Source organism: Herpailurus yagouaroundi, unplaced genomic scaffold (genome assembly GCF_014898765.1).
Source record: "Herpailurus yagouaroundi ecotype Mexico unplaced genomic scaffold, PumYag 29, whole genome shotgun sequence".
Taxonomy (NCBI): Eukaryota; Metazoa; Chordata; class Mammalia; order Carnivora; family Felidae; genus Herpailurus; species Herpailurus yagouaroundi.
The window spans coordinates 31,137,410-31,163,219 of NW_024412377.1; the positions used below are offsets into that span (position 1 = coordinate 31,137,410).

The window sequence follows — 25,810 nt, forward strand, 5'->3', positions numbered from 1 at the left end:
ATACACTGACATGTCAAATTTTTATTATTTTCAAAATGTCATTAATTAGGGAGTGCCTAGGTGGCTCAGGCAGTTGAGCATCAGACTCGATTTCAGCTCAGGTCATGATCTCATGGATCAACCCTGCACTGAGCTTCGAGCTGGCAGTTGCCTGGGATTCTCTCTCTCTCTCTCTCTCTCTCTCTCTCTCTCTCTCTGCCCCTCCCCCAGTTACACTCTCTCTCTTAAAATTAAAATAGACTTTTTTAAAAAAGTACTTAATTTTAAAAAAGTCCTTAATTAAATTTCTGACTGTCGTATTTTTCTTACTTTTATGTTTTTTTGAAAGAGTGCGTGTGCAAGTGGGGGAGGCGCAGAGGAAGAAAGAGAATCTTAAGCAGGCTCCACGCCCACTGTTGAGCACCCCCGAGGCTCGGCTCAACCGCACAACCGTGAGATGACCTGAACCAAAATCAAGGGTCCAACATTTAACTGACTGAGCCACCCAGGAGCCCCCTGACTTTGTCTTTAAATTCACAGGTATTGTGAACGTATTTCTAAATCTTCAATAATAGGGTCTGATTCTCTTATTTAGTTTAAATTCTGTCATTAATTTATTACACCAAGAGTGAATGTTAACCTATACCAGCTCTAATTTTGGTGGGGAAAAAAATTATCTTACCATTTAAAACTGTATTTTTTGGTTTGAAGTGAGGCTGAACTTTTTTTTTTCAATATATGAAATTTATTGTCAAATTGGTTTCCATACAATACCCAGTGCTCATCCCAAAAGGTGCCCTCCTCAATACCCACCCCCCATCAACCCACAGTTTGTTCTCAGTTTTTAAGAGTCTCTTATGCTTTGGCTCTCTCCCACTCTAACCTCTTTTTTTTTTTTTTCCTTCCCCTCCCCCATGGGTTTCTATTAAGTTTCTCAGGATCCACATAAGAGTGAAAACATATGGTATCTATCTTTCTCTGTATGACTTATTTCACTTAGCATAACACTCTCCAGTTCCATCCACGTTGCTACAAAGGGCCATATTTCGTTCTTTCTCATTGCCACGTAGTACTCCATTGTGTATATAAACCACAATTTCTTTATCCATTCATCAGTTGATGGACATTTAGGCTCTTTCCATAATTTGGCTATTGTTGAGAGTGCTGCTATGAACATTCGGGTACAAGTGCCCCTATGCATCAGTACTCCTGTATACCTTGGGTAAATTCCTAGCAGAGGCTGAACTTTTTAAATATGTTGATTAGCCATGTATTTCTTTGAGAATTATTTATTTTTGCTACTGATCTGTATATGAGTAAGTTATTTGCCAATCACGTCTGTACCATTTCTTTCTTTCTTTCTTTGTTCTAGTACTGCATGTTTTCTTGTCTCCTTACAATCAAATCTATAGCTGCTGAAATCTGTTTGATTTTTTTTGATAATTCAAGACTCCTCTTCCTTACAATGATCAGATAAATATTCATCCATTTTTTTACCCCGTTTTTTCCCCCATTTAACTCTTTAATGCTTCTGCATTTAGATTCTTCTTCCTTCTTTAATGTATGATGGAGTTTGCTGTTTTAACTCACATCAAGATAGAGTGTGGTTAACTAATGTCTGAGACCCAGACTTTAAAGGATTTTATTCTAAATTACTGGAATTTGAACAATTCCTAAAATCCGATAAGCGAAATTTTTCATATCTTTGTATCAATGACTAAGATTTCATGTATGAAAGGCATTTGAAGAATATATCATATTCTTATATTCTTTCTAAAACACTACATTTGTTGGGGCGCCTGGGTGGCTCAGTCGGTTAAGCGGCCGACTTCGGCTCAGGTCATGATCTTGCGGTCCCTGAGTTCGAGCCCCGCGTCAGGCTCTGTGCTGACAGCTCAGGGCCTGGAGCCTGTTTCGGATTCTGTGTCTCCCTCTCTCTGATCCTTCCCCGTTCATGCTCTGTCTCTCTCTGTCTCAAAAATAAATAAACGTTAAAAAAAAAAAAATTAAAAAAAAATAATAAAACACTACATTTGTATTACTTGAAGAAAATTCTGACCCAGTTCACATTTAAAAATGTTGCATTCTTATATATATACTTTCTAAAACGCCTCATTTGTATTACTTGAAGACAATTCTGACCTAGTTCACAGATAATGGCAATGCATGCTCGGACCATTCTGTCTCTTTCTTGAAGTCCGTCATTTCCAACTGCTATTAATGAGTTGGCCACAGAGCTAGGAAACAAGGAAGCATTCACAGTAATCATCTGGAACAGGGAGGAATCAGAAAAAGAAGTTATTTATTTCATAACACATGTTTAAAACCTATTATGTTCAGATTGAGGTGTTCACAACCATAGAATATTTATAAGATCCAAGCATCAATTTTAATCTTCTTCTTCATGGGTACATTTCAAAGGATTACTAGATCTAATAATTAATGCAACAGATATTAATAATCATTACTATGGAAAAATGTTGGCTTTTTTTCCCTAATAGTTCAGACTACGAATCAGTTAACTGACAGGATGTAATGTTTCTGAGATTCTAAGCTCCTGTGGAGTAGGCACTGTATTTTACACATTTCAGAACCCAGATGAAGGAAATCAGTGGTAAACAGCTGTCAACACACTGCTGTACTATAACATTCCTGACTCTTCCCCTCATATAATCACCACCAAGGTGATTCCACCTTGGTATGTTCACCAATGTTCACCTTGGTATGAACACCAAGGTATGTTCCACCAATTTACCTCATTATGCATACTCTTTCTCCCACCAAACTCTAATTTGGACCTCATTCTTTTTCACTTTACTGCCAAAGATGCCTAATAATCTCCCTGTCTCTACCCATCACTTGTTGCTATGCAAACGGCAAAGTTAGTAATCCATAATCGATCTTTAATACTTCAAGAATTATGATGCAAATAGTATGTATCTGGTGACAAAACTTTTTGGATGAATCTTACTTTAAATGAAAAGTTTAATTGGAATACTGAAAATAGATTTGGAATCTATTCCAAATTTGCAATACTGAAAATAGATGACATATTTTCAGTTTGGAAATCAGAAAGAAAATAAATTATGTAGTTAATTACTGTTTAATAAATAAAGACTATTTGGTAGATGAACTATTTCAAAATAACAGGTCCCTGGAGTGGGAATAATTAATCTGTACTAGATGTTATTGGATTTATAATCCTGTGTATCAAGGGCAAGTGATTTACCTAAATGAATCCCTTTCAATTGTAAAAAATCTGTGATACGTTAATCTCTTATTACATGAATAAAGAAATAATACATGAAAAAAATTGATGGCTTCATTGTGGCTTCAATTAGGCAATGAGTAGAATTTCAATTGGATAAAGAATAAGAACAGCTGAAAAGCAGGAAAATTATATAGAAAATGAGTGAGACAAAAACCAGGAAAGATTTCCTGGATTTGGTGGGGGGGGGGGGGGGGAATATCAAGAGACACTGAAAATGAACCAGCAAACAAAAAATCTTCCAAATGAATGAGACAGGTGAAAGAGAAGGAAAAATAACATGGATATTCCTTAATTATTCATGGAACAAGGTATCCTAAAACAACAAATGTTTCTTGCTTTTCTATAAAAATAAAGAAGATTAATACTTATACAGAAAATTTTTAAACTTTTAAAATGCATACAAAAAACGACAGTGACCTAGCCATTCTAATATTAATATTAATTTCTACTAAGTCAGTTGCCAAGATGTTGCTGAAAAAAAAGAAATATGTACTTTGGTTGTTAAAATTACCAAGGAAATTACAGTTCCTCTAACCAATACTGGCCACTATTCACTCAGCAAGTATATTTTCCTTTTAACTCTATCTGCTTTTAGCTAAACCAAGGAGGACCCCTGAGCCATCATTCTTCCTCTGAGCCTGTATCCTACCACCAGGTATAAGCAATTTTCCTGCTCTTGGATTCACCAATGATATCTGCCTTAAATAACTCTGTTATTTCAGAACAGAAGAAAATAGTATTTTTCTTATAGCCTTACTAAATTGTAAAGGGTATGTTTACTTTTACTGGGCTGTTTTATAAACTAAATTGTAACGTGCCAAAACCTTTTACAAAACTGAAATAAAATATTTACTGAATAATTCAGAGAAGCTGAATTTAACTGTTTGAATCTAGCTGGAATTGTCTTTTCTTCTGAATGCAATTTTTAGAGCAGCAATTCCCAAAGAATGGTCCAGAAAACTAGGTCTCTAGGATATTTTCAGAGATTCTGTGAAGTTAAAACTATTTTCATAATAATACAAAGACCTTATTTGTCTTTTTTTACTCTCCATCTCTCACAAGTATATACTGAAGCTTCCAGAGGCTCCATAGAATGTGAAATCACAACAGATTGAGTGCAGAGGCAAATATGACAATCTAGCTACTACCTTCTAGCAAGACAAACATTTAAGAGATTTTCAAAGATCTCAAGTAATGCCACTGTGTTGACTAAGTTTCTTTTTGGAAAATATGGTTATTTTTATAAAAATGTTTATATGTGATGGGCTTCTTGTTATTTTTTAATATGCTAATATATATTTTAATTGCTCATGCATAATTCCTAGTATGACAAATATTGACATATATAAACTCAAATAACCAAAGTTATTTTTGTTCTTCAGAAACAAATTTGGTTTTCTTGAATTCTCAAAATCATGGCAGAAGGAGAGACTGTATGAGTAAGTAAAAACCATACATCTAATTTTTAAATTTAAATCTGAAGAGTCAAATCACAGTCCCAATGCAATAGTTCACCTGTAACAAAAATATTGTAATCTATCTTCAATATCACTCTTACTAGAATTGTGAATTTTTTTAAAGACACTCATCCATTTACTTCTTCCTTACTATGCTCACCTGTGGGTACCATTACTAACTACAAGCTGGACAACTGGAAGAAAAAGGAGAAAGAGGAGATCTAGTTAATGTACAAATTCTATGTTGCACTGAATTCAAAGGTGGGTAAAGAGGAGAAGGGTTAAAATTTTTAATGTTTTAAAAATAACTGAAATAATTTTAGATGTTTTTACATTAAAACAACTATATACTGCATGAGTCTCGTAAATGTTTAGGATAAAACATAGTACCTAGGATGAAACATGAAAAATTCTTACATGAGCTGATTTCTAACCAAGTTAAAACTCTTAGTTCATGGTGTTCTTCTGCCATTAGGGTATCACATTAAATAACAATAAAAATTCCTTGAAAACCTCTTATTAGAATTGTTACAGATTATCCTTAACATTATTGCAGAATTTAGATTTTGACCTTTTATCCTGTAACATGGTCTGAACTGCTTATTGTAACTGCCTATGGATTGTATCCAAATTCATCTCCAAAACAACCAGCTTGTAACTAGTTGTGACATGCATTTAAATGGTATTAATTCTAAGCATACAAGTAACAAAAATCAGAGTGGGGAACAAGTAATTCTCTTTCTCCAATAACATATCAAAGCAGTAATTTCATTTACATGTCTATTACAGGAAGAAATACAGTAGTTCCTCCCTACCCCCTTATCCATGGGGGATATGTTCCAAGACCCCCAGGGGATGACTGAAACCACAGATGGTACTGAATTTTATAAGTAAACTATACTAAAAGCCTACTTTTGACTGGAAGTCTTACATAGTCAATCAACACATATTTTGTATGTTGTATGTATTATATACCGTGTTCTTACAATAACATAAGCGAGAGCAAAGACACTGTTAAGAAAATCATAAGGAAAAGATAATACATTTATAGTTCTGTACTGTATTTATCGAAAAAATCCATATGTATACATATATTGTCTGTGTGTGTGTGTGTGTGTGTGTGTGTGTGTGTGTGTGTGTGTGTGAACCCACGAAGCTAAAACCCATGTTGTTCAAGGGTCAAGTATACTGTTTTTTACTGTACCTACATACCTATGATGAAGTTTAAATCATAAATTAGGCACAACAAGAGATTAGCAACAATAACTAGCAATAAAATAGAACAATTATAACAATATATTGTAATAAAATTTATGACTGTGGTCTCTCTCTCAAAATATCTTATTGGACTGTACTCCCCCTTCTTGTGGTGATGTAAGATGATAAAATGCCTATGTGAGGACGTGTGTGAGGTGATGCTCTAGGTACTGTGACATAACATTAGGCTACCACAGACCTCCTGACCATATGGCAGAAGGCAAACCAAGCTTGACCTCGGGTAATCAAAACTGCAAATAAGGGGGGACTGATGTATTCTTTACAATGAACATTTTATCAAAAAATACTGTGCTAGCTGTACCCGATCACATAATCACACAAAATATTTATGCTTACCTCTAGGTTTAATAGGCCTATTTACCTCATATAAGTTTAACCAAGCAAAAATGTTTAATGAGAATTTAGCCTTTTTTCTAGAAAGATTTCATAAAACAGTCTAAATCTAAAAATGTAAAATATTTAGCATGAAAACCAAAAACTCTGCCTTTTCTCTCAGACATAGAGCATACCTTTCTGACTAATCGAAGTGCTTGTGTCCTCTCTACCTCGTTGCTCTGCTGTATGTCAATGCACCTAAATAATACACAAAATATTTAATTATTGATAAAAAATCTTAGTAAACAGTTTTTTGTATAATACCACCAGATCAGACCCATCTTCATAATGTTATATGGTATTTTAAATTTTAACACATGTGATTTTTCAATACCAGATGATATTTAGTTAACTTACATCTCTCTAGCGATATTTGTTATAATAGAGCATTTCAAAACTACTTCATTTAAAACTCCAGAAAAGAATATAGTAAATAATTTACAGAATTATGTACATCGATAGAGAAATAATGAACTTATAAAAAAGCTAAGTATCAGAAATCTACTGAAAAGATTATTCATCTATCTTTGATAAAATTCACAATTTTATAAAAACTGTGAAGGAAAAACTTTTCCAGCTTATGTTTTAGCTTAAATGTGATTTTTAACCAGAGCCTACATTTTATATATTATGACTAAGTTAAAAGTCATATACTAGCCACAGGAATTCTATTTTTCCAAATATAATTTAATATCTAAGTGCACTTCAAAACTTAATGCTCAATCAGATATCACTTATCTAACATTTCTCTGTAAAATTTATTAAATTACTCAATTTCTTAAGAGTCATTGGTTTATGTAGCAGAATAACTCATTTTTATTTACGTTTAGGTAGTTCACTATTCTAATCAATACATATAGATAGTTTGCTACTGAAAAAGCATTTCTTCTATCTGAATACAATTAAATCTAAGACAATTTTATTAAAAAGTAAATAAACACAGAATCTCATTTCTGGCCACAACAAAGTAGCTGGATCAGACCAACCCTCCAGCCAAAGACAACTATAAAGATTAAGTAAAATACTTCCTTAAAAAAGTATTTTAAAATACTTTTAAACTGTTAAAAGGGCAATGGATGATAATCTCTGAAAAGAGATGGACAAGCTCCACATCCAACCAGGCTTTGTCCTGAGAGGCACGTGTCAATCCCCACTTTTAGGGAAATAGAGTCCTAGCAGAAAACAAAAGTCTTGCAACACTGGAGTGACAGGTTGAACTTTGGTGCAGCCAATGTGGCTGTGACTTAAGGGGAAAAATCCCAGAGGAAAGAAAACACAGGAAAGTGAATGCAAATCTTCATGCAATCTCCTCTCCAAGGCACCTATCAATTCCAATGTTGTGCGGAAGCAGGCTAAAAATCCAAGAAACCAAACAAAAAGCTACTGCTGCAAAGCTAAGGAATTAAGCAGAAATTTCGGCAGGTGCATAATACTCTACAATAGATAGTAGGACTCAAGGCTGGTCAAGGTGAAGAGGTTCTGCTAAACATCTACAACTATTACTTGAGATCCCAAATATAGCCACTCCATAGAGCAAAGGCAAAGCTAAAAGTAAACTTTAACGAAATCAGTGTGATAAGCCAACATTCTAGAATAAAGCTCAAGTGTCTTAAGAGGAAAACAGCATGATCCAAAGGCAGATATCCTGAATACATAATTTTTACATTCAATCATATAATAATATGAAGTATGCTTTAAAACAAAACAAAAGGCCAAGTCACCAAAATCCAAGAAAAGAAAATTACAACCAAAATAGAACACTGGTGATTCACATATTGTTGTTGTCCTAAGAAGGCTATAGATACCTATGATAAATATGGTCAAAGTAAAGAGAAGGAAACATGGAGAAATAAAGCAGCGACCTAGAATCTTTAAATAAGAGTAAAACAAATCATAGAAATACAGTAACAGAAATTAAAAATTCAAGAGACTGATTTACTAGCAAGACAGAGTTAAAAAACAAACAAACAAACAAACAAAACAGGTGAGTAGAAAGTAACCACACTAAAGCACAGAGATTTACAACAGAAGTTGAAAATACAGTAAGGACATCAGAGACCTGTGGCACAGTGAACAGATCCAACACTTCTCCCAGACATGGGAGAAGAAAGAACAGAAGAGAAGAAAACCTTTTAAATAGCCAGAGAAAAAGATGTATCACTTACAAAATATCAACAAGAGACTACTTACTGTTCAAGTTAAAAAAAAAAAATCCAGAAGACAGTAACTTATTTAAAGTATTGAAAAGAGGAACCAGTCACAAAAATAGCCTTCAAATATGAAGGCAAAAAGAGAAACATTTACAGACAAATAAAAGATGAGAGAGAATTCATCTCAAGAAGACCTGCATTACAAGAAACAGTAAAGGAAATTCATCAAACAGAAAGTGATGCAAGATGAATGAAAATGTGCAAATACAAGAAAAAATGACATCAGAATGAGTAAATAATGTAGGTAAATGTCAACAGTTCCAGTTTAAAACAGTAGGGTTTTGTAGGGTTACAAATATATGTAGGAATAAAAACTATAACAGTAATACAAAGAGCAGAAGGGAGATGATATAAACCATTAGAGGTTTCCTGCATTGTTCTGGTTGTAATAAACCGCTAAACCTGAATATCAAGGATATGAGTTGTAATCTCTAGGGCAACTGCTAAGCGAAGACTTTATAACCAAGATATTAATAGAAGAGGAAAAGAAATTGTGCGCTATTGCAAAAGAAACAAAAAGGAGGAACACAAAAACAAAGAACCAGTGTGACAAACTCAACATAGCAAACAAACTCAAATGTATGAGAAAATTAACACCAAGAAAAACTCATAAATAAATAAATATATATATTTATATAATTACATTGCATAAAGTCCACAGACCATGCATATTAAAATACACTAGACAGTCTAGATGTTCCAATTAGAAGACAAAGATAAGATAATCAAACTAGATTTAAAAACAAACAAAAAACCTATACGGTGTTTACAGGTGAGAAAATTTAAATGTAAAGACAAAAATAACAGAAAGTAAAAGGATGGTAAAGGATGTATCTTGCAAACCCTAAATCAAAGTGAGGATAGCCATATTACTATGAGGTAACATGAACCCTCATAAAAGATGTACTCCTAGGAATAAAGAGGGACATTTCATAACTATAAAAGTATTAGCCCAATGTGAAGGTTTAACAATTCTAAATATGAATGGTTCAAAATATATAAATGATTGGCAAAAGGAGGAGAAAATCTGAATAGTACTATAAGTGTAAAGAAATTGAATCCGTAATCTTAAAACTACTTAAAGAAAACCCTCTGCCTAGATTCACTGGTAAATTCTGGGGGAAAAAAACCAACAACAATAACAGTATCCATCTTACATAAAGTCTTCTAGGGAACATAAAAATAGGGCAACACTTCCCTAGTTGTTTTACAAAGCAAAAAACAAAAAACAAAAAACAACTTCTTGGTTCCAAAACTAAACCAGGACATTAGAAGAATGGAAAAATATAAGCCAATACCATTCATGAACTTAACTACAAAAATCTTCCACAAAATATTATCAAACCAAATTCAGTTAATATTTAAAAAGGACAAAACACACAACGAACATGTGGTATTTACTTCAGGAATGCAAACAAGGAATATAAAAGTCCATGAAAAGCCTACAGCAAGTATCACAAATAATGGCAAAATACTGAATACTTTCAACCTGAGTTCAGAAGCAAAATAAAGTTGTCCATTATCACTATTTCTAGTCAGTGCAATAAGGCAAGAAAAAGAAAGATACTAAACTTAGAAAGGGAGAAATAAAACAGTCACCATTTGCAATTAATGATTACGTACATAGAAACTCTAAGATAATTTTGACAACAATTAGAATTGAAAAACTGAATCTAGCAAGATCACTAAATAAAGTTGACTATCCAAACCAAAACCCAAAAACTCACAATTATTTTTCATATATTAGCAGCAAAAAATATGAGAAAGAAAAAATTTAACTTACATTAACACTATCATTAAAAAGTACCTTAGAATAAACATAACAAATATGTGCAAGACCTCTGCACAGAAAACTACAAAATACTGTTTAGAGACATTACAGTTCCAAGTAAATGAAAGTTTAGAGTATGCAATATTAAGATATCAATTCACCCCAAATTAATCTAAAACTTCAGTGCAATTACCACTAAAATCCTAGAATGTTTTAAGGAAATGGACAAGTTGGTTCTAAAATTTATATGAAAATACAGGACATAAAATAGCCAACACAGTCTTGAAGAAAAGCTGGAGGACTTACACCAACAGATAATAACACATATCAAGCTGCAGTCATTAAAACAGTGAGAAACAGGGGCAAGAACAGACAGACAGACTAACTAAAGAGACTAGGGAATGTAAAAACAGATCCGTAACTATCAGTTATCTGGTTTACAACAGAAGTGTCACTACTCTAGACAAGAGAAGAAAATCTCTTTAATAAATGCTGCTAAAATGTACTGCATGTCCATAAAAATGAATCATGACCTGACGCCTAATTAAACATACAAAGGAATAAAACCTTTCGGGGAAAACATAGCATAGTATCTTCTAAGAGTACAAGAACATTAACTATAAAATCAGATTCTATTATTTAGGAAGAGACAAAAGGCAAAACAGACGGACTTGGAGAAGATACTGCCAATACATACTCCTGCTGAAAGGAATCATATCCAGAACATCAAGAACTCCTATATAATGAGAAAGACAGACAATTCAATATACAAATGAGCAAAAGACAAGGATGTCCAAATAGCCAACAAACAAATGAAAGGTGCTTAACATCATTCCTCATTAGGGAAATGCAAACTAAAACCACAAGGAAACTCGGGGCGCCTGGGTGGCTCAGTTAGTTAAGCGTCTGACTCTTGATTTCGGCTCAGGTCATGATCTCATGGTACAGGAGTTTGAGCTCTGTATCAGGCTCTGCACTGACAGAGCCTTTCTCTCTAAAAAACTAAATAAACTAAAAAAACAAACAAACAAACAAACAAACAAAAAACCCCAAAAAACAAAACCCACAAGGAAACTCAAAATGAACTCTACAGCAGAAAGTCTAGAAGTAAAAACTGAAAGCAAGTGCTGATAAAAATGTTGAGAGACTGGAACTTTCCAACATCATTGGTAGGAATATAAATCAGTTCAATCACTATGGAAAAATGGCAGTATTTAGGAAAGCTAACTAGACATAAACCTATGATCCAGCAGTTCCTACACATACCTAAGAGAAAGTAGTGCATATGTCCACCTATAAGAATGTTCAGGCGCTCAATAGGTTAAGCGCCCAACTCTTGATTTCACCTCAGGTCCCGATCTCACGGTTCCTGAGATCAAGCCCTGCAAGGGGCTCTGGGCTGACAGCATGGAGCCTGAAGAACCTGTTTGGGATTCTCTCTCTCCCTCTCTCTGCCTCTCCCCCGTGCAAGCATGTGCTTTCTCTCTCTCTCTCAAAAACAAAACAAACAAAAAAGAAGAAAAAGAATGTTCAGGGCAGCTTTACCCAAAATAGCCAAATACTGATAACAACCCAGAAAATCACCAATAGAATGGAAAAAATGAACTACAGTCTATTCATAACATGAAATATTACACAGCCTTTAAAATAAAAACCAACCTGGATAAATCTCACAAGTAACACTGAGGAAAGAAAAGAGTAACTATGTAATTTTCCAATATATGATGCTCAAGAACAGGGAAAACTGGTTTACAATGAGAAAAAGCACAACAATGTTTAGTATTGGTTGCAGACAAAAGGGAACTTGACTGGGATGCTGAAAATATTCTCTTATTTAGGATAATGGGGTACTAGTTTGTATATATTTATAAAAATTACCAGGTTTTACACTCAAAATTTGTACACTTCATGATATGCATGTTAAAACTTAATACATAATTAAAAAAAAAAAACAGCTCTTGTAAAATTACCTTGCTATTAAATAGTCCACTTTCAATTTTAGCACCTTCTGCAGAATACTGGAGTCTTGGATGAGATATCGAAGAGCTCGCAGCCCTGCTGCCCGCACTTCTTTTGCTTCATTCAATAAAGCTAACCGCAAACTGCAGGAAAACAAAAAAGTTTTGCTGCATGAGTTTCAAATACACATAAAACTATGGTACCAAATTCTTCCTTAATTTGAAATAAGCAAAACTACTAGTCATTTTACATATATAAAAATCATTCACTGTAATATGGAACTTCAGTAATCTGTGCTGCTTGGTATATTCTTAAAAATCAAGAAAATGTTATTTTGTCCTACTTTCTGTAGTTTTATATAAGCAATGGGAAATTAAATATGCTTTTTTCAAGGTATATCACATACACCTCTACAATTATTCCTCTCTGCCTACCTGGTTCCACCCCTCTCAAGGAATCATTGGCTTAGGGGTACCTGGGTGGCAGAGTTGGTTACGCATCTGACTCTTGATCTTGGCTCAGGTCACGATCTCACAGTTTGTGAGCTCATGCAGCACACTGGCTCTGTGCTGATGGTGCTGAGCCTACCTGGGATTCTGTTTCTCCTCCTCTCTGCCCCTCCCCCACTCATGCATGTGTGCACTCACTGTCTTTCTCTCTCGAAGCAAATAAATAAACTTAAAAAAAAAGAATCACTGGTTTAAACCAATAAATACTTTATGGCAGTAGGCACAGACTATATATATGTTTTAATTCCTAAGCACACCAAAAAGATGGCTCTTGAGATTATAACATTATGTCTCTGTCGGTAGGCTCGAGAAAATAAAGTCCACCATCAGCACACTCTATCTTAAGGGAGGTCTAGAGATAACTGTACAGGTTCTTCTTGTTCTTAGGAATAATTAAGAGCTCTTGTTCTATGAATTTCAGATTTAACTTAGGAGCTTAAATAGTAGAAATTCATGTATTTTCCATCATTAGCTTTGATTAATTACATTTGATAATTAAAAAGTATCAGTAAGAACAACAGGATAACAATTAAAAAGTATTGGAGATCCGGAGCACCTGGGTGGCTCAGTCGGTTGAGCCTCCGACTTCGGCTCAGGTCATGATCTCAGTTTGTGAGTTCGAGCCCCGCACTGGGCTCTGCGCTGAGAGCTCAGAGCCTGGAGCCTGTTTCAGATTCTGTGTCTCCCTCTCTCTGCCCCTTTCCCGCTCATGCTCTGTCTCTTTCTGTCTCTCAAAAATGAATAAAAGTTAAAAAAAATTTTTTTTTTAAGTACTGGAGATCATAAATTTTTCTAATGTTCAAACAACTGTTTCCACAAAATTAAATATAAGGTGTCACACTATCTTTTTGGTGTAGAATTAGTAAAATTGAAATTACTAAAATCCAGAGAGGTGAAGGAGAGAACTAAACTATACTTACCAAATTATGATATCCTCATAGTTAAAACCCAATTTTTCTTCACTATGGCCAATATCACAAAGAAGCTGTCAGAAAACAAAAGTATGTGAATGTGTTATGTATTTTTGTCTACTTATGTATACATTCCCTTTTAGGCTGAAAAATATAGTATTTATCTGCAACAAATATCAGAAAATATATGATTTTATTACTGTTCAAGTATGCATATTTATTTCTACTGCATTACTGTGTTTTTATTTGACCTGCCAGTTTTAGGTTTCTTTAACCCTCCTTTTTGTTTTCATTTGAATCAACCAATTATGCTTTATTATTCTTTATCCCCCCTCAATAAGTTTACAGTTTTAAAACTATCTTTTGATGGTTACCATTGAGATTACAATGTGCACTGTTAACTAGTTAACAGTCTAACAGATAGTATTACTTTACCATGTCCTCAACAATGCTAGACTCTTAAAACACTTCAACTTCATTTACTACCCTCACCTTTCACTTTACTGTTGTTTTTTCTACCGATGTTTCAAGCCCCATAACACATTACGGTTATTTTTACTTTCAGTTAATATTTAGTCAATATCAATTTATATTTGCCAACAATTTCACCTTTTCTATTATTCTTCATCTCAGTGTTATCTTAACAGGATATTCTTCCTTCTGTCTAAAGAATCCTCAGTTTGTTGTTGACTTGTTTTATTGGGTGTTTTTATTTACTTAATTTTTAGCCAAGGTTGCTGGTAACAGATTCTTTAAACTTTTGTTTACATGGAAATTTTTTTTTCACTTTATTTTTTGGAGGATTATCTTCCTGGATTTATAGATTTATGGGTTAGCTGCTATTTTCTTAAAAGCTTCAAGATGGTTTCTATTATCCCTATTGAAAAGTCTGTTATCAGTCTTACTATTGGCTCTTTTGAAGATTTTTTTTCTCTTTGTTTTTCAGCAATCTTAGTGTTCAGGTGTGGTTTTCTCTGTATCTATCCTGCTTAGGAAAACAGAAATTCCCAAATCTCTGGTTTGATATATTGTAATTAGTTTTAGAAAATTTTGTACATGATCTCTTCAAAATTACTTATTGCCCAATTCCCTCTCTTCTCTTTCTGGTAATTCAAATGTCAGATCTTTTGGTGTGTACTGCAAATCTCTAAAACCTGTTTTCTATTTTCTCCATTCTCTTATCTCAGTGCTTTGGCTAGATATTTTCTATTTATCTAGCTTCTGATCTGGCTAATCTTCTACCACACCCGTCTATTGAGTTCTTGATTTTTAGACACTGTTTTACCATTCTTGAATCTTCATCTAACTTTACACATATCAATAATAAAAAAAAAAATCTTCATTTTCACCTATTCTCTCCATATTTCCTCTATTTCCTTGACATGTAAATAATAATTTAAATATTTGAAGTGCTTATTATATAAATGTATATGAATGATGTAGATTGCCTGTAGATCCGTTTCTACTATGTTCTTCCTTTCATTGTAGTCATGCAGTCCTGTCTCTTGGTATACCCTGTAATCTTTGTATATAAAAACTTGTACAGACTCCTGATAATATCTTTCTCCACAGAGGGTTTATCGTCTTTGTTAGGTCACTGGACAAAACTAAGTACAGAAAAGTTGCTGCTCTGTTAAGTTTCAATCTACCTCTGGTTTTCCTTTTTCCTCCCCACTCCCCAGGTTTTAACTGAAACCTATTTTCAACTGAAACCTAAGTTTCAACTGAAACTTATTTATTGTTGAGGGAATTAGTCCCAAGAGGATGACATACCTATTTCTGTCTTACAAAAACACTACAACCTCCATCCTTATTTTCAAATATTCTTTTGCTTTAGATTTTTAGGTTTCCCATCTCAGATAGTCCCAGGATTCAACAAATGTACTGAGACAAGAATCTCCTTCTAGTAGACTGCCCCTAGGTCTCCACCAAAAGTCTGTGCTGTTTTTTCTGCTGAGTACTCCTGGGCCTAAGGTCTGAGTCCCTAGCTCTCTGCCCACACTCTAAAGTAGCCAGTATCTCCTGGCAAAAGTTGCTGGAGAAGTAAACTCACCTCCACAAGCTTCTCCCTTCTCCAAAGCTTTGGCTCCTATATTTCTTTTTGACTGAGCAGTTTCCTGCTATACCTTCAAACAGGCTTTCCTAGTTTTCATTAAGAACACTGATCTAATACTAACTACTTCCCTTCCACCTGGATGGTATATACCACTTTAGTCTGAATTTTGAAAACTGGCTTTTACCTAAAAGTTACATAGAAATTTCTCAAGTTATTTGGAGGGCCTAACTGAAATGAATTCAAAAGATTGATCATTTAATTAACACTGAAGAAACAGAAGGGATTCCAAGTGCTATTATTCTTCCTCAGTATGAAGTTATGAACATCTTAACCATACAGAATAAACCAACCAAAGTGGTGGCCATCACATCGGTCTCTGTGAAAGGAATGGACCCAAGAACATATTTTAAAAGGCACAAAACTGTAGAAATAAAAAGCTAATCCCATCTTATTGGTAGGCTCCTTATAAAATTTCCTATCCAGTTTCTTCTTTAGAAGGAAAAAAAAAAAAAAAGGCAAAAAAGAAATGTCCCAAATAGAAGAAGGAAGAGAATAGGAATAGAGTAGCTATAAGATAACGCAATATTTTCACAGCAGGGAAGGACACTACACAAATGATCACTTTGTGTGGTAAGGAAATGCTGTGTAAATAAGCAAATAGGCAAAACAAGCTGAAAAGTTTTTGTTCACAGGTCTTTATCCAAAATGTTTATATTATAAAATCCTCAAAATTCTGAAATATGATGAACAAAGAAGCTACAGACCTTCAAACGGCATGAAATTTTGTCATTTTTATTGCATTTTGTTGTGATGTTAAAAGTACTAAAAAATGGGAGGATGAGGACATCTTTATACATAGATATAGATTTAAAATACAATGTAAGATTTCCTAAGCTTTGAGACAAAAGAGAGGAAAATTTATATATCTCTAAAAAGCCAACTGTATACCTAAAAGTTAAATGACATATTAGTCAAAAATATTTGTAAAACTATGATAAGCAAAAGGTTAAGGGCTTGTATTGGTTTGCTAGGGCTGCTATAACAAATACCACAGACCAGGTGGCTCAAACACAGAAACTTATTTACTCATGATTCTGGAGGCTAGAACATCAATGTATCTTGACAGATTCTTTGTTTTGAGGTCCTCTCTCCTTGGTTCTCTCTGTCTTCATATGGTTGTTCCTCTGTGTATATCTTTGTACTAATCTCCTTGTTTTATCAGGGCACTGGTCATATTGCACTGGAGATCACCCATATTACCTAATTTCACCTCAACTGCCTCTTTAAGGGCCGTATCTCCAAATGCATAAACATTTTGAGGTACTGAGGGTGAAGGTTTCAACGAATGAATTTTCGGAATACATAATTCCGCCCTTAACATTCTAGCCTCACACAGCAAAGTAATATAAGCAGGCTCTTATAATGTGAAAGGCCTAAACAAGTTGGGGAAAGATCACTGAGAAGAGGCCAAGAAAAAGTAAAAAGAATTTAATAACATGACGTATTTCCTGCTTCCTAAATTCTGAACCAAATACACTGAAAAGTGCCGTTTGAAACAAAGTTTACCAAACTAGCAAGAAATTCCTTTTTAACATGATTATTCCAAATAAGATAATACACTGTCGGCATTATAAACTGAAATTATAAACCGAAAACATTTTGTAAAATAAATTGGAAAAATGCAGGGCACTTGGGTGGCTCAGTTGGTTCAGAATACGACTCAAATTCCACTCAGATCATGATCTCAAGGTTTGTGGGCTCATGTCAGGCTCTGCCCTAATGGCCTGTTTGGGATTCTCTTTCTCCCTCTCTCTCTGACCCTCCCCTGCTCCTGCATGCTCTCTCGTGCATGCTCACTCTCTCAAAAAATAAACAAATAAGTGAACATTTTTTAAAAATTGGAAAAATGTACTATGGTCAGGATCTGCTTTTGGTGATTTATATGAACAAACTAATCTAAAATGTAAAGTGGTTCAAGCATAAGAGGCTCATGACATTATTTACAATGGTAAAGAACTGGAAACAAAATGTTCATAAAGGAGGAAACTTACACAACCTATTAATATTATATAATATTTAAACATAAGGAAAAACATGCATAATGTACCCTGGTAAGATGGAAAAAATTCTAAAAGATGTATTTTTTTTAAGATACATATTTAAAAAGTCTATACCATCAATATTTTAACACCAAAAATGAAAATGCAATCATAGGTAATTTATTTTCCTCTCTATGCTTTTCTGTATTTTAGAAATGTTAATATATATTGAATATGTATTACATAACCTAGGGATGGTTAACTATATAAAGAATTCATGAATAGGAACAGAAATAACATTTATTGACTATTAATCTTGTTAACCCTAGAAAATAATATTTTTGTAAATGAAGACAAATGAGGCTTGAAGATAGTAGGTAATATGACTTCCCAAGGCCAAAAAACTATTAAGTGGTAAAGCCAGAAATCTGACCAAGCCAGTCGGGGTCCAGAGTCCACTGTGAAAAATGTTACTACAATTTTGTATTAAAATCAGTCACACAGGGACAAAGGAGGAGGGGAGATTGGATATAAAAAATAAAGAAATAACTGAATATTACCATCTTTATTTCATATCTCCAGCCTCAAAAATGGTATGACTCAAAAATCTGGAGAACTGTACTCTGGTCATATACGCAAACAAGTAAGTGAAATTAACTATTATTTTTTCCAAAACAGCTAACTAAAAACACACATAAAAACTGCCCATTTCAAAGGATTGAAACACACATAAAAACTACACTTAACACTATTAAACATAAGTTAGTATTTGAGATTTCCAGGTATTTGAGATTACTAGCATTGTCACTGTATGGTACCATACATTATTTAAAAAAAAAAAAACAAAAAAACAAAAAAACACAACTGCTTATCATAGTATTATGCTCACTTAAACCTTGGACATATTCCAACTCAAACAATAGAAAAATGAAGCTTACAAGTTGTTTATATCAACATATATAAAATATTGTTTTTAAAATGGGAAAAATGTTACTTTCTTAAACTGATTTGTTTATCTCAATTCCTAAAAAGGCAGGAATTCCATTTTTTTTCTGCTACAGTAGCAATGGATGTTAACAAAATACTTTGAAATCCTAGAAATAAAGTAAACAAAGTCTTGTCAAGGGTTGGTAGAGTACTTAAGTAGCTTAAGTATGCACTTGGTTCTCATTTTTTGTACTATCTTTTTCACACTTGCCAGGTATCCTTGTAGAAAACTATAGATTCAGAGAAACACAATTCCCAAATTACTCACCTTTTAGACACAAAATATATGACTGTCCATCAACTCTAACATCTGTTAGAGTTAGCAGTTTTGATGAAAAATTTAAAAAAAAACTCTCAAAGTTATTATTATGATCTCCAAAAACCACAACTTGAAAAGTATTTTGAAAGGACTATCATTTTCTGCTATCTAGTATCACTGCAAGATAAAAATTTCAACTGCAAGAAACATGTCTTTTTCTTTTCTTTTTTTTTAACTGCAAGACATACTTCTGAGAAAAATGTCCACTCAGTTGGAAACTGGAATATCACAAGTAAAAACTAAAAAGAACAATTTATAACAAAACAGCATATTTGTCATTTTCAGTGCCTAATTCCCAAAGATAGTAATAAATGTTAGGGTGATGCTTTCAATGTGGTTAATTAATGTTTTTGTTTCCAGAATTATAGAAGAGGATCTTCTTAATTAGTCTTAAATGAAAATATCCTTTTTGAATTAGAATTATCCCAAGTAAAGACTAAGCTTTCCATATGTAAATAATTCACATAAGAATAAGAAATCACAGAAGACACTGGTAAGATTTCTGAATTTTTAATTATCAAAAAAAAAATATACTTTCACTTCCCATCACCAAGAGTTCACCTATTAGAAGTTTCAAAATATTAGGAATAAACTATTCTGGTATAAAATTCTTATAGTGACTGACTCACTACTTTACTAATAATCTCCTAATTTAAATAACCAAACCCAAAAGTACAAATTAAACCCCTTAAGTCTTACTCTAGGAATAGGCCAAAAACAGCAAGAAGAACCCTAAACTGGTGCATTTAAACAATGAGAATCTTATCCTGCTTCAACAACTGATTGAATTACTAATTAATCTTCTGTCATTAAGTAGTAGTTTGTCCACTACTATCTTAGCCATTTCTGGTAATTTCTTTTCTCCTGTATAAGTTATTAAAATGTAACACTGCCTTCTCTATCACGTAAGTGTGTTAAGAATAAAATCATGAATTATGCTTAGAAATCACTGAAGACCTTTCAAAATGTAAGAATCCGTATCCTAACAGATACTGATGCAAAACGCAAAATTATTAGACATCACACTTTTCACTGGGTTTCTGTTGCTCCCATCCCATGTGTTTTTATGACTATCGGTTACGATGCCTAGCTGAATGTGACCAAAATGAGAGAACGTATAGTAGACGATAAGAGAGGGCTACCCTCTCCTTTTAGGAGAGCTGTAAAGATGATGTATCTTAGCCAAATGGAAGGTGTTTCAGAATGAAGCTAACTTTAAAAAAAAGAAAGAGCTGTGAAATGGGAGAGACAGAATGCAATTAACATTTTTTCAGCCCTTGAATTGTTTTGTTTGAAATTAGGACACAACATTTGGTTTTCCTCATCATGAGAGCAAATAACTTTTTTTTAACTCTAGCTCTGTTGAATTAAGTTTGTTGAATTTGTATCTTATAAGGCTTTCTTATAAAAACTGAGATATCCAAAAGGAGCAATCAACAAAATTATATTCTGACAAAGGTAAAATAGAAGTCTAAACTATCTCTAGGTAATTAAAATATCTGAGATGCTTATTAAAAGTACAATTTTTAAAAAAGATAATGATCAATTAAAACAGGGCAGTTAAATGCTATGTTATTCCCATTTTACTCATATTGCTCTGAAGGTTAAATGAATAGTTCTCCCAAATAAGCAACAGATCGAGTAATCCAAACTTTAAAAAATATGTATGTATATATTATCACAGATAAGATTTCCACAGCTTGGTCTTTTCTGAGTGCTTTTTTTTTTTTTTTTTTTTTTTTTAGAGACAGAGTGCATGCATGAGCAAGGGAGAGGGGTTAGGGGGAGAGACAGAGAGAGAAAATCTTAAGCAGGCTCCATGCTCAGCATGGAGCCCAATGCAGGGCTCAATCCCATGACCCTGGGATCAAGACCCAAGTCAAAATTAGTCACTCAACTGACTGAGCCACCCAGACACCCACAGAACGCACTGTAAAAGCAGGTTTTAAAATAAGAAATACAAAGGCTTTGGCTAAGTAATCACACTTCAAAAATTCTATTCAGCACAAGGAAGTACACAAATGTTACTATACATGATTTAAAATAGCAAAAAGGGAAAATATTTTTTAATGATGGAATGATTAAATTATGGTATATGTTTGTATGTATGTGTATGAATATACATATTTGTATACATATACATATATTTTGTGACTATATCTACACATATATATATATCTACACACATACATGCAGTTATAAAAACGTAGTAGATCTATATTTATAAAAAGGAAAGGATTCTATGATATATTGGAAAGTAGAAAAAAGCAAACTATAAATCAACATATGTCATGATCTTATTTAAAAAAAAAACCTTTGTGCATACATATATAATAAGTGGTAAATAAACTGAGCACTATATTAAACACAACTTTTTGTTTCACTCATTTAATTCTCACAACTCAATGAAATAAACACACACACACACACACACACACACACACACACACACACACAATCATATCAGAGAAGGGTAAATACTTCCTAGTGGTTACCTGTAGAGAATGGTATTTTTGTCACAGTGGTGAGGAAGATGGGAAGGGTATCTGAGAGAAGACTTTCACTTTTTACCATATATTGTTCTGTGCTGTTTGAATTTTTTATATTTAGCTTATACTATTTTTGAAGTTTTTTTTAAAAACAGTACCAAATAAAGACTCCTTTGGAACTTTCAATATGAATAGGAGATGAAATATAGGAAAAGAGAACTTTTAGAATGTAAAGACCTGAAATAGTTTCATCTTTAAACAGGTCTTTAGATTATAAGCATGTTGTCAGTTTTAAAAATAGGATACTGAGATTATATTCATCAGCAGTCTGTTATACACACTACTTTATCTAGTGCAATGATGTCAGAAGGCAAGCACGGGTGTGTGACATTCACATGGTTACAGGATCACATCACTAGCACCCTCTCTTCATGCCTTAAAAGGAAGTTTATTTCTGCAGATGAGGTCTACTCTCTAAAAGATTTTAGCCCCACTGATCTACTAAATTAAGTTATTCCTAACAGCAAGCTTGTACTTCATAACAAAACAACTAGTAGTATGACAAAAACTCATATTTAAAATGCAAAATCTTTTCAATGTAATATAAAACCTTTAATTAAACACTTGTTATATACCAGGCTTTGGAGTAAAAATGAAGAGTAGAAAAATAAATACTACATGTGATTTGTGCTTAAGAAACTCAGTTTAATAAGACAGTAACCCACAACAAATAACAAAAGAACAGATAAAATTTAGTAGACACACATAATCTGTTATGGGAACACAGAGAAGGGGGACCAACCAACTCCTAACTAGTCTAAGTGGCATCATAATTATTTTTCTTATTTACTTATTCTATAAAGATATTCATAGAGATTTCTCAGAATTTCTAACCATACAAGGAAATGTACTTACAGATTTTACAGAAATATCAGCTATGTAAATGTTTACGAACTTAGCTCTCCAACAAAATGGAATTCAAAGGCATATTATGTTATGATTAAATTTACAGTAAGCATTTATTTTGCACAGGGTGCTTGAAGAAATTTTATAATAAAATCTACAGCCATTTATTTACAGTGGTGGTTCTTAACCAGGGGCAATTCTGTTCCCAAGGAAATATTTGGCAGTGTCTGGAGACATTTTTGTTTGTCACAGCTGGTGGAGGTGTGCTACTGGCATCCAGGGGATAGAAGCAGGGATGCTGTTAAACATACTACAATGAAGAAGACAGCCTCCCAAAACAAATAATTATCTGGCCCAATATGTCGGAATTACTGAGGTCAAAAAAACCCTGTTACAGTAACAGCTTACCAATCTGTAATTTGTGAACTCTTAAGCAGACTCATGTCCTTAGAGTCAGCCAAAAAAAAAAACAAAAACAAAAAACAAAAAAACTATACAAAAGGCAAAAAATACAAAAGCAAACAAAACAAAGGCACTACCTGTTACGAAGTACATATTGCGTGCCAGGCATTGAACTGAGACCTTGCCTCTTTACCTGAGTAAAGAAATCTGCCCGAGACTGCCTTGCTAGTTAGGGTCAGAGCTAGGCTGTAAGTCTCTATCTATTTGATCTAAAGCTCATGTTTTTCCCATTGTTATCATAGGGCAGAAAACTGATTTTATCAAGTCCAGCGTTCGTGGACTTTACTAATGGGAGAGCCCCTCAGACCCCAACTCAAGGTTTAGTGCCTCATATTGTAGACAAATTCTAGTAAGTCTGCTTTTCTGGTTTTAAATCCATAAGTAATTTATAATAGCAAATAGAAGGTTGCTATAAGCTAGCACAAGGGCCAGACGGAAATGTGAAAATTACAAAGAGAGGATATAGCAAAACAAAAAACAAGAATACAAGAAGCCCCAAAGCCTAGGGCCTTTATTAAGGAGATAAATCATTCTGTTACCTACAGTGGTACAATGGGGGAAGAGACAGGGAAAGGAGAGAGAAATGAGGGAAAGAGACAGAGGGAAGGGGGTAGAGAAAGGTGAAAAGAGAGGTGACAAAGGGGAAGAAGGAAAGAAAGAGAACAGAGAAGGAGAGAGTGAAGGGAAGACAGGGGAAAAGAGACTGGGAGAACACATATCAAGGAAAGACCAAGTAAAGAAAACAACTTAGTGAAATACTGTGGGTAAAATTCAAAGATACAGAAACAATGAAATGGAGAAGGGAAGAAGGGAGAGGGCAAGTGACCTTAACCCAGAGAACCTGAGATTGAGATAGAAATAAATGGAAAATAGAGAAAGGAAAAAGGTGTCCAACAGATTCCTAAAATTAATGCTTTAACTACTATTCCAAAAAGCCTATATATGTACTGTCCATTATGGTTGGTATTTACTAGCCACAGGTTGCTATGAGCACTGTAAATGTGGCTAGTCTGAATTAAGATGTACTACATGAATAATATACATATTTGATTTCAAATATTTTGTATAAAAATATTAATAAACATTTCATCATTAATGTTTTATACTAATTATATCAAATGCAATAATCTGGATATACTGGATTAAAGAAAATGTATTGTTAAAAATAATTTCACATGCTTCTTTTTCCTTTTTTTTGGTGTGGTACTAGAAAATTTTAAATTATATTTGTGGTTCGCATTATACTTCTACTGGATGATGCTGCTCTAGATGTTTAATATTGCCTTAAGATCCATACTAGTGCCAGAGTGAAAAAAAAAGAAATCACTGCCATCCTTACATCCATTCCCAACTTTCAGAATCCCAGCTGGCAAAAGATGTGGAACTACGTATCAAGATGTCAACCTGATTATGACAGGAACCATGAGTTCAAACAGGACATAAATCTACATGAAATTTGTTTTAAATGGTTAAATCTAGGCAAATGGTTAAGACTTATTCAAGATGAGTGAAGAATGTGAGATAAAACTGGGAAATTTAATAGAAGGGAGTGAAACCAGGAGATACCATTACAATCTTGAAAGAACTTTGGGTCTAAAAGACTTGACATTAGCTGATGAGCACACTGAAGAATGAATGCATTTGAATATTTTCATTACATTCATTAAAAAATGAAAACATATCTAGGGATATTTTTGAAAACTCTTTCTCAAGCACTTATTCAATGTTTTTGGAAGTTGCTTTAAAAATATTACTTTCTGGGGTGCCTGAGTGGCTCAGTCAGTGAAGCATCCGACTCTTGATTTTCAGCCCAGGTCATGATCAATGGTTCATGAGTTCACACCCTGCATCGGGCTCCATGCATACAGTGCGGAGCCTGCTTGGGATATTCTCTCTCTCTCTCTCAAAAATAAATAAACAGGGGCACCTGGGAAGCTCAGTTGGCTAAGCATCCAACTTTGGCTCAGGTCACGATCTCGTGGTTCATGAGTTCAAGCCCTGCATCGGGCTCCATGCTGACAGCTTGGAGCCTAGAGCCCACTTCGGATTCTGTGTCTCCCTCTCTCTCTGCTCCTGCCCTGCTTGCTTGCACTCTGTTTCTCACTCTCTCTCAAAAATAAATAAACATTTAAAAAATTTTTTTAAATACATAAATAAACAAATTAACTTTCTTGCCCCTCATATAATTTTCTCATGTTATATAAAAATACGTGCCAGGGGCGCCTGGGTGGCTCAGCTGGTTAAGCTGCTGACTTTGGCTCGTGTCATGGTCTCGCAGTCTGTGAGTTTGAGCCCCGCATCGGGTTCTGTGCTGACAGCTCAGAACCTGGAGCCTGCTTTAGATTCTGTGTCTTCCTCTCTCTCTCTGCCCCTCCCCTACTCACGCTGTCTCTGTCTCTCAAAAATGAATGTTACAAAAAAATAATAGTAATAAAAAAAATACATGCCAGAATATTCCAAACTTCACAAAAGAAAAATTAACATGTATGTGCTTACTTCTCTAACTATGAAAAAAAATCTGCTCTATATAGAGCATTATTTCACATCACCATACTGAAAAAACAATTTTGGTACGCAGTGACTATATTTTATCCGTTTATACCCGTGAAATAAAGTCCAAGCCATATCCAATTATTAATTAAACATTTTGGAAAGGTTAAAACAGTGCCACTCAAACTTTAATGTACACACAATTTATTTGAGAATCTTTATTAAAATGGAGATTCTGGTTCAGTAGGTCTAGGGTGGAGCTGAGCAGTACATTTCAAACAAGCTTCAAGGTGATGCCAATGCTGCTGGTCTGTGGGTCACACTTTGAGTAGTACGGGGCTA

General features: G+C 34.0%; 1 protein-coding gene across 7 annotated transcripts in view; it reads right to left on the reverse strand.

Annotated features, from left to right (window-relative positions):
* Positions 1 to 25,810, reverse strand: part of RICTOR (RPTOR independent companion of MTOR complex 2) — a 123,239-nt gene that overhangs the window by 55,859 nt on the left and 41,570 nt on the right. For all 7 annotated transcript variants that reach the window (XM_040495800.1, XM_040495764.1, XM_040495770.1 and 4 more), the window contains 4 exons: positions 13,730 to 13,794; positions 12,312 to 12,443; positions 6,495 to 6,558; positions 2,122 to 2,248 (listed from right to left, as the gene is read on the reverse strand). In XM_040495800.1, the coding sequence (XP_040351734.1) occupies positions 2,122 to 2,248; positions 6,495 to 6,558; positions 12,312 to 12,443; positions 13,730 to 13,794 (388 nt within the window). The remainder of the gene's footprint in view (positions 1 to 2,121; positions 2,249 to 6,494; positions 6,559 to 12,311; positions 12,444 to 13,729; positions 13,795 to 25,810) is intronic.